Source organism: Mchenga conophoros, linkage group LG12 (genome assembly GCF_057382185.1).
Source record: "Mchenga conophoros isolate Kocher_MC1m ecotype Shallow Benthic linkage group LG12, M_conophoros_male_GT1.1, whole genome shotgun sequence".
Classification (NCBI taxonomy): domain Eukaryota; kingdom Metazoa; phylum Chordata; class Actinopteri; order Cichliformes; family Cichlidae; genus Mchenga; species Mchenga conophoros.
Window position 1 is genome coordinate 1693754 of NC_140537.1, and position 15029 is coordinate 1708782.

General features: G+C 43.5%; 1 protein-coding gene across 1 annotated transcript in view; it reads right to left on the bottom strand.

Annotated features, from left to right (window-relative positions):
- Positions 1 to 15029, bottom strand: part of abca2 (ATP-binding cassette, sub-family A (ABC1), member 2) — a 114530-nt gene that overhangs the window by 23430 nt on the left and 76071 nt on the right. The window contains exons 28-38 of the mRNA XM_085293258.1: positions 14832 to 14934; positions 13583 to 13908; positions 11542 to 11755; positions 9126 to 9231; positions 8934 to 9045; positions 8778 to 8838; positions 5520 to 5694; positions 5310 to 5425; positions 4611 to 4758; positions 4265 to 4388; positions 3840 to 3972 (exon numbers count right to left, since the gene is read on the bottom strand). Coding sequence (XP_085149384.1) covers positions 3840 to 3972; positions 4265 to 4388; positions 4611 to 4758; positions 5310 to 5425; positions 5520 to 5694; positions 8778 to 8838; positions 8934 to 9045; positions 9126 to 9231; positions 11542 to 11755; positions 13583 to 13908; positions 14832 to 14934 — 1618 coding nt within the window. The remainder of the gene's footprint in view (positions 1 to 3839; positions 3973 to 4264; positions 4389 to 4610; positions 4759 to 5309; positions 5426 to 5519; positions 5695 to 8777; positions 8839 to 8933; positions 9046 to 9125; positions 9232 to 11541; positions 11756 to 13582; positions 13909 to 14831; positions 14935 to 15029) is intronic.

Here is a 15029-nt window from a genome sequence, read left to right on the forward strand (position 1 = left end):
GTTACAGAACTGTATTGAAGACTTTTACAACAACATTTTTTAAACGTATTTGTATTTTAAAAGTATGTGTATTTAGATGGACTGATCCGATATTACGTATCGGTGTCGGTCTGATATTGACCTAAATTACTGGATCGGATATCGGAGAGAAATAAAAAATGTAATCGATCCATTAAATATCCCAAAAGCACCTCACAAAACTTGCCACATGGCGTAACTCAGCTCAGAACCGTAGCACGTCGGAGCAGTGTGGTCACGTGATAGAGCGGCTGTGGCGTGCGAGACCATTATAATATTATTATTGTGTAGGAACTATTAAGTCTAATATACCCTAGTAAGCTATAGTACTTTTTCCTTTGGGAACCATCTGTGAAAGAAAGATGTTGAATCTATTTAATTATTGTAGAAAAATAATTGATTTCTGTGCATTTTCTTTTACATGTGCATTAAATTAAATTTGATTACGTCAATTAAGCATTATAAGGCAGAGGGTGGGGGGTGGTTCCCTTTTTTTTTTTTTTTTTTGCTGGGAGTTGGCAACCATGTTAGTTAGGTTGTTTAATATTTCCACTAAGTACTCTTTAAAATACCAGAATGAGGAGGAGGTGCAGGTTTAAGTAAATTAGATTGATGAGTGCTGAACTATGAAAGATTTTGGCTGCAGTGTATTTTTTGCATACAGTTATAACAGAATAGCTTTAGTTTAGTTTAGTTTTTTAAACTTAAGTATGAACTTGTGCAAAATGCAGCAAGATATTGAAAAAAAACAAACGTTTCATTGATTATAAAATATGCTCTATCGGATTTATATCACTATTGGGAGATATCCAAATTTATGATATCGGTATCGGACATAAAAAAGTGGTATCATGCCATCTCTGTTCACGTTAGCCATATACAAGCAAAGAATAGTGAAAATCAATTTCATTGAGATTTTGATTTTGGCTTCTCAAATTACACGGATTAAGGCCAAGCAGAACTTGGCTCGGGCAGCAGCTGTTGGGTCTGCACTTCCACAGGCCGCTGGTTTAGAGACTTATTCCCATTAAGGAAGCAAGACGAACAGCGATTTTACTTGCGCAAGGGAGGATCTCAGAGCAGCCCTTCTGCCCTCGTTCAGACCACTTCCACCCCGGCCTCCGCTTGCTGCCTTTCATTGAAAACAGTTACAGTACACACAGCACCACCCATTGTAAACCCCCCTATGGTTATAAAAGATAAGGTACCATATGTGTGTAAGCACGTGTGTGTGTGTGTGCCTGTGTGAGACTGTGTGTGTTTGCATGTGTGTGTGTGAGTTTGGGGGTGCGTTTGTGTGACCTCCTGCCCACAAAAGGATCATAAAAGAAGGAAGCTTACTAAACAAGAAAACAGAACCCTCACATAGGATGTGCCTACAATAAACACTACAGCCTCCCCCACCAGTCAACAGGCTGCGGACGGCAATAGAAACAAAGGAATGTCTTTGATCATACAGTTTTACAAATTTAAGTAACACAATGATAACATTTAACAATTTAAACCTAACAGCGGCTGAAGCAAAACCTTAAACTGTAGGAGGAGTTTGGAGAGGCCATGGAAAAAGACTTTCAGATTGCCTCATTCTGGCAAACTGTCAGGTGACTCAGGAGGGGAAAGCAGTGCTCCACCCACACTCTGCATAGTGTGGGTGGAGCACTGCTGATTTGGACTGTCGGACGGTGGAAGGAAAACTTCAATGACCTCTTTAATCCCACCTCTTCCTTCCATAGAGGAAGCAGAGTCTGGGGAGGGGGGTGAGTCGTCTATCACCGTGGGCGAGGTCACTGAGGCAGTTAAACAATTCCTTGGTGGCCCCTGGGGTAAATGAGCTTCGGCCTGAGTTCCTGAAGACTCTGGATGTTGTTGTAGGGCTGTCTTTGTCGACACGTCTATACAATGTTGTGTGGAGATCAGGGGCGGTAGCTCTAGACTGGCAAACTGGGATGGTGGTTCCCATCTTCAAGAAAGGGGACTGGAGGGTTTGCTTCAATTATAGGGGGATCACACTCCTCAGCCTCCCTGGGAAAGTCTATGCCAGGGTGCTGGAAAGGAGAGTCTGTCCGTTAGTCCAACCTCGGATACAGGAGGACAATGCAGTTTTTGTCCTGGTCGTGGAACACTGGACCAGCTCTTTACCCTCTCAAGGATACTTGAGGGTGCATGGGAGTTTGCCCAACCAGCCTATGTGTGTTTCATGGACTTGGAGAAGGCATTCGACCGTGTCCCTCAGACTGTCCTGTTGGAGGTGCTCTGAGAATATGGGGTGTCTGGCCCATTGCTACGGGCCATTCGATCATTATACAACCGTTGCAAGAGCTTGGTCTGCATTGCCGGAAATAGGTTTTACTTGTTTCCGGCGGGTGATGGACTTGGCTGCCCTTTGTCACCGATTCTTTTCATAGTTGTTATGGACAGAATTTCTAGGTGCAGCCAAGTGGCAGAAGGCTTTCACTTTTTGTGGTCTCAGAATCTCATCTCTGCTTTTCGCAGACGATGTGGTTCTGTTAGCTTCATCAGGTGGTGGCCTCCAGCTCAGCTGTTTGCAGCTGTTTGAGGTCTTGTTTAGGGTATAGTGCTATTTTCCAGGTTAAATAAAGGTTTAATAATAATTATCCACAAGCGAGGGGAGTGCTGCAGGCACAGCACCAATCCGTGCTGTGCCTGCAGTGATGCGGATGCTGTACCAGTTCATTGTGGTGAAGAGAGAGCTGAGCATTAAAGTGAAGCTCTTAATTATGTCCTGCCTTCACCTCTCTGTGTCCCTACCTTCAACTATGGTCACAAGCTTTGGGTAGTGAACGAAAGAACGAGATTGCAGATACAAGTGGCGGAAATGAGCTCTCTGCAAAGGGTGCACGTTATGTACCACTGGTAGAAAGCAGAGGCAGGTGACATCCAGAAATCCTACCAGTGGCTGGACAAAGCTGGACTGAAAGACAGCACAGAGGCACTAATCATGGCAGCACAAGAACAAGCTCTGAGTACAAGATCCATAGAGGCTGGGGTCTATCACACCAGGCAAGACCCCAGGTGCAGGCTGTGTAAAGATGCCCCAGAGACAATCCAGCACATAACAGCAGGGTGCAAGATGCTAGCAGGCAAGGCATACATGGAACGCCATAACCAAGTGGCCGGCATAGTGTACAGGAACATCTGTGCCGAGTATAACCTGGAAGTCCCGAGGTCAAAATGGGAGACGCCCCCTAGGGTGCGAGCTAAGATCCTGTCTGTCCAGAGTCAGTCCTGGGAACAGCTAAAATACTGCGCAGGACCCTGTGTTTTATTTACGTATTTTTGCTGTTTTCTGTTATTCTACTGTTTTTAACTTGTTTTCTGCACAGCACTTTGGTCCTGTGCTGGGTATTTTAAATTGCTTTATAAATAAAATTGGATTGGACCCTCAAGCTCCCAGGCCTCTGGTAGACGACCCGAGCATGAAGGCTGGGGCGAGTGGGGAATTATTTTGTTTTATTTTGTAGCTGCGCCTCAGACCACGCCCTGCCACACTGATATTTGAAAGCTGTGTAACAGCAGGAAACCCTACTACATTATTTGTCTTATATACGAAGCATCAATCTGAAAGCTGCTTTGGTGCCGGCTTGGTACAGTACATAAGTTCTGGGGTTTTTCCCCTTTTTCCTGTTGTTAAGTCATTCATGCTTACCGGTAGTTGTGTTTTTAACGTACCCTTTGTTTATATTGTAAGTACATTTTTAGTACAGTCCTCAGCCAACTCTAACTGTAGATCTCTCAGCATACGACCCTCTGTGTAACTAAGTGGTAGGCATCCAGTTCAAAACTATATATAGAAAACTCACGGCGGGTTCCTCAGAAAGTTGTACTGACAGAGGATGGTGATGAGGAAGCCAACAAAGCCTTCGACTGTCATTGCAACAAGTCCTCGAGTCACAATATCCCACTCAAATGGTGATTTCATCTTGTCAAACTGCCCTAAAACACATAATTACAACAACTTAATGTGCAGCTTTGCTCTTCAATCTCCTAAAATCATTATGAATAAAACAGAAAAGCCTGCAAGACTGTAAATCTTTGTTCTCAACAAAACTTCTGTAGCACCAAACTAAGAATGTGCTCTGAATACCCTTATAAATCTTTAAGTATGTATAGCACAACTTTTAGGTTCTTGCAAGAAGTGTTGGTTCATCTCTGTTAAATAAATCATAGTAGTTTAAGATATTTCTCTTAACTTTATTGTAATTAGCCAGCTCGGTGCTTAGTGTACCTATTTTAGCGTAGTATTCATTGATGTACTCGTTGTAGGCCATCTGCATCAGGCCATGACCCAGGTTGTAGTTGGGGAAGATGAGGAAACAGGACTTTAGGTAACTGTTCACTTTTTTCAAATCCTGCAAAAAGAAAAAAAAGAAGTAAAAGAAAGAAATACAGTAAAAAGCAAAGGTCATGTCAGATACTTTTCCATTTTGTAGTATTCATTCCAGTATGTGGAAGAGCAGGTGATCTAACTCAAAGATCACCATCTCTTCCAAATCTGTACTTTTGCTGTTGAAGGGGAAACGAGTGATGCGTTTGGCTGTGTGTCTGAGGTAAGATAAAAGAATCCAACAGACCTTGTCGTGTTCAAAGAGCTGTAGAAGGAAGGTTGCAACAGTTGCAGTGATGCCTATGAAGAGGTTGATGACTATGAGAAAGACATAGGCTGTACTGGGAACCTTAAACCAGAAGGATGCAGGATACATTATGGGAGTGATCGACCAACTGGAAAGAGGAAGAAAGAAACTTGCTATATGTTTCCATGTTTATAAACAGATCTTAGTATTTCATTTACATTTAGACAAGTAGTAGAGTTTTGTGAAAACTGCACCTAAACAGGACCTAGCATGATACTAGAGTTGAGTTTGCATGTCAATATGACAAAATGTGCTCCTGGAGACATCCACTGTACCGGAACCACCACGACATGTGGTTTTTAATATTTTTCCCTGTTTGTGAAAATAGTTTGCTAATAATATAAAATTACAGCTGTTAAAAATACAAGTGTGCAGCTGATATCAGAGAAAGGCAAAGTGATGATAATATGTTAGCAATAATTTAAAGCATCCCTATGATACTTTATATAATGCATTAGCACCAATCGTCTGAACTGTGCGCTAAAACAATTACAAGGAAAAGTGCAGGTGGTGGAAGTGGACTGACTTCTGTATATTATGTCTATTTAATGGAAGTCAGTATACAACTAAACTACATAACAATGTGAGCAGAGACTCAGAACCAAGGTGAAAAATCGTGTGTGCAGACAGATGTCTCACCCGTAGAGAAGAAAGAGGGAGAGGACAGCAGGGAAGTTTGTTGGAGAGGTGTAGGCTGGCAGGTCAAACACAAACAGAATAATAACGCAGCATGTAGCAGGTACCAGGTAGTTCAGCTGAGGACAGATAAAAGGAGAAACCATGTTCAGGAGCTGCACACACGTTAAAGCATTTAGTAAGACATTCACATCTGCAACATCACATCCTCACCATATCCCAAATATAGTTGGCTAGCCAGTAGATGACTGGGTCACAGCCACTGACAAACTGCAGGTGTTTGGCCTTTGTGGATTTTTCTGCTACTAGGAAAACCACAAAGCTGGCTGGGACAAAGGACATGGCGACAATAATGAAGATGGCAATCACTACATCTGTGCCCTGGAGCCTGCAGGTACAAAAACAAGGAGAAGAGCTAGTTCAGTTTCAGTTTACAGTATTTGGTCCTCAACAGTCATTTCAAAGCACTTTTGATAGAAACATTCATAAAGCAAAACTCTCTGAAGTTAAAGCTATACATCAATCTTTACAGTAAAGGAGGAATCGCTCTCTCTGTCTCTGTCCTCTTCTCAGGCCTCTTTGTGGCTCCTCTGCTATTTGTTTTTCCGAAGCACAGTTATACCTAGAGATGGCACGATACCACTTTTTTATGTTCGATACCGATATCATAAATTTGGATATCTGCCGATACCGATATGAATCCGATATAGTGTTTTTTAATCAACAAAACAGTTTTTTAAATATCTTGCTGCATTTTGTATAAGTTCATACTCAAGTTTAAAACAACAACTACACTAAAGCTATTCTGTTATACCTGTATGCAAAAAAAATATTTCATAGTTCAGCAATACTGATCAATCTAATAAACTTAAACCTACACCATCCTCCCTATTCTGGTATTTTAAAGAGTACTTAGCATAAATATTAAGCAACCTAACTAATAGGGTTCCAACTCCCAGCAACAACAAAAATAAATAAATAAAAAATAGGGAACCACCCCTCACGCTCCACCTCATGATGCTTAATCGACGTAATCAACCTTAATTTGATGCAGTGTGAAAAAAAAATGCACAGAAATAAATTATTTTTCAAGAAATATTAAATAGATTCAACATCTTTCTTCAACAAAATTGCAGACTGCACAGATGGTACCTTCCCAAAGGAAAAAGTACTATAGCTTACTAGGGTATATTAGACTTAATAGTTACTATATACAGTAATTGACTTCTATTCATTTTACATCAAATTAAAACTTTGGGTGTCAGATAATTATTTATTAAAAGCTAGACATTTTAAATGAGAATAAGAAAGAAAAGTATGTCTTTGTGCCCCCTTTTCCCTGTTAATGCCCTATCGGCCCCCCTGGCTAAACTTTGCTAGATCCGCCCCTGCACAGTTACCAGCCGTCAGCTGCGTAGAAAAAGATCCTGGTGTAGAAAGTAACATTAAATAAATTCTAACAACAGCTTATCAAGCTTAAACGTGCTGCTGTTGTTCAGCCGCTGGTTTCCTCTTTCTGGTGCAAAGTGGGCCAAAAACAAACAAGAGAGACGGACTCGAGACAGAAAAGCCGATCAGCTGATCATTAAGCAGTTTCATGATTGAAGAAGCAGCAGGAGAGCGAGAGGCAGTCGCTTGTTAAGCTTAACGCAGGAATGCTTTACAAACATTCAGAGATGGACTTACACACTTGCTTTACTTCTCTCGGGATAACTTTGTTGGAGATGAAATGCCGGGTTGCTAGCGAAGCTCCACATGCTATCCAGACCACCGACAGGTCCCGCATGCCACAGCCGCTCTATCACGTGATGCATACTGCTCCGACGTGCTAACGTTCTGAGGTGAGTTACGGCGTGTTGCAAGTTTTGTGAGGTGCTTTCGTGATATTTAATGGATCGGATTACATTTTTTATTTTTCTCCGATATCCGATCCAGTAATTTAGGTCAGTATCGGACCGATACCGATACGTAATATCGGATCGGTCCATCTCTAGTTATAACTGCGATGGATGATCTGATATCAGTACCTCACATAACTCGCCACATGGCGTAACCAGATAGTGACCTCAGCACGTCGGAGCAGTATGCGTCACGTGACAGAGCAGCTGTGGTGTGTGAGACGTCTGGAGTTACTTCACACTCAAAGCATCTGGAGCCTCACTACTTGCTGCCAAACCAGCATTTCGTCTGTGAGTAGGCTCAGTTAAATGTGATAGAAACCGGCGCTCTCATGACTCATCAAGTGATGCTACTGACCAGCCAATCGGTGGCATTCAGTCTGATGATGTCACATTTTAGTACCTGCTCGGATTGCTTGGAACCCCGGGCGAGCTGATACTAAAAATGTACCTGGTACCAGGTACTACAACCTAACCGAAAACCCTGAAAACCGCACCGAGTCGATCTGAGTAGATACGAATGGAAAAGGGGTTTAATAGACACTAGCCCAGGAGAAGCATTCCCTTTTAGGAGAACTTCCTTTCAACAGGAAGAGAGGCCTGGCAGAACCAGGCTCAGGGCGTAGCAGCCATCAGCCATATGGCTGGATTCACTCGCTGGACCCACGTCCTCATTTTAGGTTTGACAGTGTTTGTAGTAGATAAAGGTGAATGGCTTAAACATGAACTGAGCTGCAGTTTGGGGAAGGCTTCAGAGGGGACAGGTGGCGGCTCCCGGGCCTGGCAGATCCCCCATGAACCAATGAGAAGTGAAAGAATTGAAAAAGGGGAGGGAGGGTGGGGCACGAAAACAAGAATGAACAGCTTGTAGAGCTGGGGGAGCATGTATAGATAAGAAGCTAAAGGAGCTTGTTTGGAGGCCGGTCCTGCTCCTAAAATTCAGATACTTTAACTCCAATGAAGAGAAGAGACAAAATACCAGCAGCTGCCAGCGCTACTCCTACGCCTCCTAGCAGAACTTGAGGTCAAGGTCAACAGGATCCAAACTCATCTGAGACTTTTAGGAGATGCACCGATGGTATCAATTTGAAAATCATATGTCGCCTTGTTCTTGAGTTATCGTGTTCACAAAGTAGCGTGTCCATGAAGGGTGACGACCCCCAGTGTTTTACAGCTGACGGTTAAGGAAGTCTATGACTAACTTTTCTGTTTGATGAATGCTGAATGGACGGGTTCTGACATCGGGGTTTTCTATTCGATCTGAACACTCAAAGCACTTTATACAACCTGCCGCATTCACACAAACACTTTTTCTGTGCTTCATCTATTGAAGTGCTTTCTATATACCACTGACACAGTCATACTCTGTTGGATGCATGGGTGAACAACTTAGTATCTTGCCCAAGGATTCTTGGCATGCAGACCAGAGGAGCCAGGAATCGAACCACCAACTTTCTGATTAGTAGATGGTCTGCTTTCTTCCAGAGCTAGCAACAATGAAGACTCATCGTTTACGTGAACAGAAATGTGACTCTATCACATAAATATATGAGGTAAAGCCACAGACACTTACAAATAGTCTAAAGAAAGGCTGGCACTGGTGCGATTCATCGGGTGGTTTGTTACTGTGATTCCTGCAAACAAACAGAACAAACAATCTGTTGTGTAGTTAAAAATAACCAACCAAACTGGCACAACTTTATTCAGCAGCTATATCTGGCGTGTCTACCATAGGCAGCAGGATTGCCCTTGGAGGGAGGCATGTTGGCACGCAGGATGGCATTGTTGAGGACATTCAGATACGTTGGCATGCTGTGGTAGCCTTTATTGTTGTAGAGAACCTGGACACAGTAAGTTGCACTGTTAGCAGTATTGTATACTGTACCTGTCCAGTTTAGAGTCATTGCGTCTTTGTCTTTACCTGAGCTGATCTGCGCACCGCTATTTTACGAACCATAGGTGGAAGATTTCTCCCAAAAGATGTTGGGATTGATTTCTGAATGTTGCCCACTGTTAAACCACCATATCTGTAACAAAATTAATTTGACAGAAAACCAGTATGTGCATGTTACTGTATCCATGTGAAATTAAGACGACATGTAGCCAAAGAGCAATGCACAATTACAATAAGTATGACTTGGCAAAATTAATGGACTTAGGAATTCAGAAAAGTACCAGCAAATACTGATCCACCATTAATAACATCTGGAAAGTGTCTGATTGGTGATTTACTTTTCAGCATGACAATGATCTCAGGAGACAGAAAAGCATCTGGACATCTTTAAGCTTCTTGAAGACGTTTCATCCGAGAAGCTTCTTCATCATACATGACGAAGGGGATGTAATACCCTGTAGACTTCCAAAGATCCACAAAGGAGTCCCACTCAGACCCATTGATAGCAGCATTACCTCAGCCACTTACAACACTGCAAACACCTCACCACCATCCTAGCGCCCCTTGTAGGGACCATCACATCAAGAACTCCACGACTTCACCGACAAGGTCCAGAAACTTCCCCTGGATCCAGATGAAACCATGGTGTCCTTTGATGTAGTCTCTCTCTTCACTTGCATACCCACCACGGAGGCCGTGGAGACTGTCAGAAAATGACTACAAGAAGACAGCTCCTTGGAGGACAGGACCAACTTCACACCCGATCAGACCTGCACACTGTTAGACCTCTGCCTCACCACCACATACTTCAAATACAACGAAGGCTTCTACAGACAAAAACACGGCTGTGCCATGGGCTCCCCCGTGTCACCTATTGTAGCCAACCTTTACATGGAGGAAGTGGAAAGGAAGGCTCTCGGCTCTTTCAAAGGAAGAGTACCCAGCCACTGGTACAGATATGTGGACGACACCTGGGTCAAAATCAAGACACAAGAAGTGGAATCCTTCACTGCGCACATCAACGCTGTGGATAAGAACATCAAGTTCACCAGGGAAGACACAAAGGACGACTGTTTGCCTTTCCTGGACTGCGCCGTGCACATTGAAGAGAACGGCAAACTCAACATCGAAGTTTACCGGAAGCCCACACACACGGACCAGTACCTCCTCTTTGACTCCCATCACCCTCTGGAGCACAAACTTGGAGTAATCAGGACCCTACACCACCGGGCAGAACATGTTCCCTCTAAGCCTGATGGTAAATGGACTGATTCTTACAGAGTGCTTTTCTACTCTCCCAGAGTACTCAAAGTCCTGTATACAACATGCCTCATTCACCCATTCACACAAGCACTAAACACAAGTGCAAACTAATCTACATTCACACACATTCACACTCTGATGAACACATCAGAGGGCAATTTGCGGTTAGTATCTTGCCCAAGGATATTTGACATGCAGACTGGGGAAGGCACCAACCTTCCAACCAGTAGCTGATCTGCTCTACCACCTGAGCCACAGCCACCACAGCCCTAAGCCTAAGCCTGAAGGGAAAAAGAAGGAGCACACACATGTAAAGGAAGCTCATCAAGTCAGCAAAGATGCACAGAAAAGAAGATCAGACACCAGCTAGAGAAAATCAGAAGGACAAACAGAGCAGCACTGTCAGCCCTCATGTAGCGCGTTTATTAGAGAAATTCAGGAGTCTTCTCCAAGCACGACATCCCAGTGTACTTCAGACCCAGCCACACACTCAGACACAAACTGGTTCATCCACATCCGTTTTCACGCCTTGGCTCGCGTGATTAGGCAGAGGATCAATACCGGGTCCATGACTCCCTCAGAGACACTCCCATAGGGCTTAAAAATCTGGGACTCTCCACCAGTTGCTCTTAGAACTAAAGAAGCTTCTCGGATGGGAGATAAAACGTCTTCAAGCAAGTTAAAAAAGTCCAGATGTTTTTCTTTCTGACCTCCTTAGACTATAATGACCTGAACTGAGAACCTTCACAGACATCACAATGATCCCAAACACTGCCAGAGCACTAAGCAAACCTAAAGAAGAGCTTTGGTATATCCTTCAAGAAGCCTGGAGAACTGTTCCTGAAGATTACCTAAGAGAGCTTAGGCTGTGTGGAAGAATAAAGAACTGTACAAACTCTGTTTTTGCCTTATATGCTGTGTCTCTGTGTTCACATGTTTCAACAATGATGCCTGCTGTGTACTCTGAGGGGAGCTCGCAGCTACTCAGGCTCAGGAGGTCCCAGTAGCAGCCCATGACATATAACATATAAGTTATAATTCTGTTTAAACTAAGGTGATCCAACTAGTATTTTGTGCAATTAGATTCTACACTGAAAAGTCAAAGCATCAGTTTGCAGTATGTTGTCAGTATTTCTGTTGTGTGGCTGTTTCCTTAGAGTTGCTCCAGCAGCTGTCCTACCTGTGCAGCCGCACTCTGTCTGATGTGAAAAGCAGATATTCAGAGACGTTCCGGCCTGTGATGTCCACCATAATGTCACCGGTCACCACCTTCATGAGAGGGGGTTGTCCTCCTACCCCACTGGGACAGGAGAAGCCTGTCCCCTGCATAGAGCAGACGCAGCGCACCGGCTCATGGATGGACAAGGGAAAGGTAGGTGGAGATGTAACAGGCTCTAAGCAAAAGTGAAAGAGTCATCATTCATTCAGCGGATCTTTTCCTTAGTCCACGTGGACTTCTCAAAACCGAAAAAACACAGGGGGAATAAACTGCGTTAGAAATGATTTATTAGCTCTCCCAACGAGCCAAGACACAAGTAGGCATCACTGTACGTGTCTATTGGTCCACATTAGCAAAATATAATAAGACAATAACAATATTCTGCTTAAAAACATGAAAGGAACACTTTGCAATCACAGTATGGCATCACATAAATTAAACTTGGTGATCTGGTCAGGTAAGGAGCAGAGGGGTTATTGATCAGTTTCAGCTGCTCTGGTGTTAATAATATTAGCACCAGGTGGACTAGATGGGCAACAATGAGACAACCCCCAAACAGAAATGGTTTTCAGATTAAGACCACCGACAGTGTTCGTCTCCTTATCTTTTCTGACTGCAGCGTCATTACTGGTGGCATGAAGTACTCCCTGCACCCTACAGAGGCTGCACAGGCAGGCCAACTCCTACAGCGAGGCACATCAATACATTTCATTATCAGAGGTTATCTGTGTCTCAGCATGCCGTGAGACACAGGCTAGGATAGCTGGACAGGACCGCACAAAGTCCTTAACCCATCAGCTGTACCAGTATCTGCTCCTTTCTGCAGGTGGAACAGGACGAGTGCTGCCAGAGACCTACAAGTGACAGCCAGCAGCCCACTGCTGTCAATGTCTCTAACCCAACAATCATAAGCAGGGCCTGAGAGCCCGAGGTCCTTTAGTGGGGCCCTGTGGTCACTGCCCAGCACTGTGGAGCCTGACTGGCCTTTAACCATACCAGAACTGGCAGGTCCAGCAGTGGTGCCCTGTTAGTGTTACTGTGAGACAGACGTGAACGGGTCCGGAGAAGCCATAGAGAAAGTACATGCATGCATTTGCTGCAATTAATTTTCCACCAAACAGACTCGCATGCTGCATCATTTTTTCACTCTGACTTCAGCCCTCTGTAGATTGATCATTTTCATCAAATGATGTGTCATCCTTCACTCCTAATATATTACCTGGACCACATCACCTCAGACATGCAGCATGATGATGTGTTTCCAAAGTGTTCCTGTCACGGTTCTGGGTCAGTTTGACCCAGTATTTTGAGTTATGCTTTTGGTGTGTTTTGCATTTTGGATTCTTTTCTTATTATGATGATAATGATGATTATGACTCTATGTTTCGGTTATTCTTGTTTAGGGATTAGTTCGTAGGTTTTTGTGTTCTCATGTTTATTGCAGGTTTAGTTCAGTGTGTAGTCTATCTCTCTGTGTCGTGTCTGCGTGTTTGTTTAGTGGTGTCTTGTTTCCTGTTTTACTCTGAAGGCTCATGTTCAGGTCTTATTCCTCCCAGCTGTGTTCCCCTTCTGTCTCTAATTTCTTGATGACTGCCTCAGTGTATTTAAGCCCAGTGTGTCTTTGTGTCAGTGTCAGATCGTCTGTTATCCTCACCTCGTATTTTCCCTTATTGTGACACTGTGTTCATAGCCTGCTTAGTTACTCTGTGTTTATAGTTTTTTCCATAGTTCCTTCACAGAGTGCCTTAGCCTTCTTAGTTTTCCCAGTTTCAGTGTCCCCTAGTGTTTTTGTTATGCCTGCAGCCACAATAAAGGCTTGCCTTATTTTGGAAACCTAGTTCTGTCTCCACCGTGTCTGCTCTTGGGTCTACCTCATTCCTCACGCCGGCGCGCCCCGCCGTGACAGTTCCTTTAATTATTTTTTGTTTAAGTCAAGTCTTGATTTTCAGATCTAGAGCTACATACGTTAAATGGGTCGCACGCATATTATGGAAGCACTTACTATGAACTGTAATTGGAGGAGTGACTGTTAGGTTCCACAGACCGTCCTCAAAATTAGAGTCTGGGTCATCTGAAGGTGCTGGCGAAGGTGGTGGGGGCACAAAGTTGGAGAGGGGGACGCCCTGAGTGAAGGAGTCCAGACACATAGAATCAAAGTATTTGGCAGCTAGGGTTTTGGAGTTATTGGCATTGGGGTTGAGGGTTTGTGCCAGCTGGTCCAGGGTGCTGTTGAAGGGGGTTTTGAGGATACAAGTAGCACCGATACCCGAGGGCAGGCGGAAGGTGTTGATGATCTTCTGTGGGCTGGCGTCTGGTGACAGCTTGTTCCTGAGAGTGGACCAAAGATGTGTCAGTCACATTTCTTTCTATTCCACTGTGTCAGTGTTGACTTGAGCAAAATGCTGCTGTGCACCAGGATTCTGTTTAAAGTAACAGCTTATTTCAGCGTCTAAAGGCTCCAGTATTTGGACTCATAAGATCTCTTTTGGTCAACCTTGCTAAGCTCTGCTACAGGTCGAGGTGACAGGACTCCATGGAATAATATATGAGGTGATCGAGTTAGTCCATGACCCTGAACCACAGTTATGCTTGGCACGCTCATCACTGACAGTCCTGCTAACACAAGGCTATATCGTTTTTAACACAGGTCACTTTGGCTGTTGTGTGTAAGGGTGACAGTAGCAGGCATAAACAATCAGCACACATCATCACACAACTTGACAATTTAGCCACATATACTGAAACTAATCCTTTCATTACTGATGTGGAGATGATTCACCACCAGAAACCCTTTCCATGTCTTGGTAGAGCTTTCTTATATGCAGCTGTTTACTAAGCAAAAGACAAGTTGCTACAGCAGTGTGGGGACTTACGTAGGACAGTTACAATCAGGGCGTCTACGCTAATTAAACCTGACAGACAGTTTAGTATAAATAATATCAAGCATGCTGAATTTTTATTTGCTGAAAACATGACGCGATGTTCCAGTTTAATTCACAGAGATATCAGACATTGTTATTTGTCAGTCAAGTTGCTGTACTGGCTTTACTTCAGGCTAGCGTGCACTAGAGTGAGCACGAGCAGTTACTTTTCTAATATCGAGTAATATAAAAGAAGTCAAACACAAACAGTTTGTTTGGTAAATGTTCAGCTGAGAAATGTGACTTCACTGTCAAAGAAACATCTGCAATATTTAGTTTTAATGATAAAAATCTGCATGAGTTATATCAGTAAATTAAACATCATCCTACCTGTACTGGGGTCTGTCTTCATTGGCATAAGGGATGAAGTTGCCTCTTGGTTGGGTGTAGTTATGATACTGAGATGGGGACAAGATCAAGGGTGGCAAATCTCCTGTAAAATAATTCACACACAACATCCATCCATTAATCAGGGATCTTTTTACGTAGATTTTACAGCTAATTGTAAAAATAAAGTGCACTGAGCCC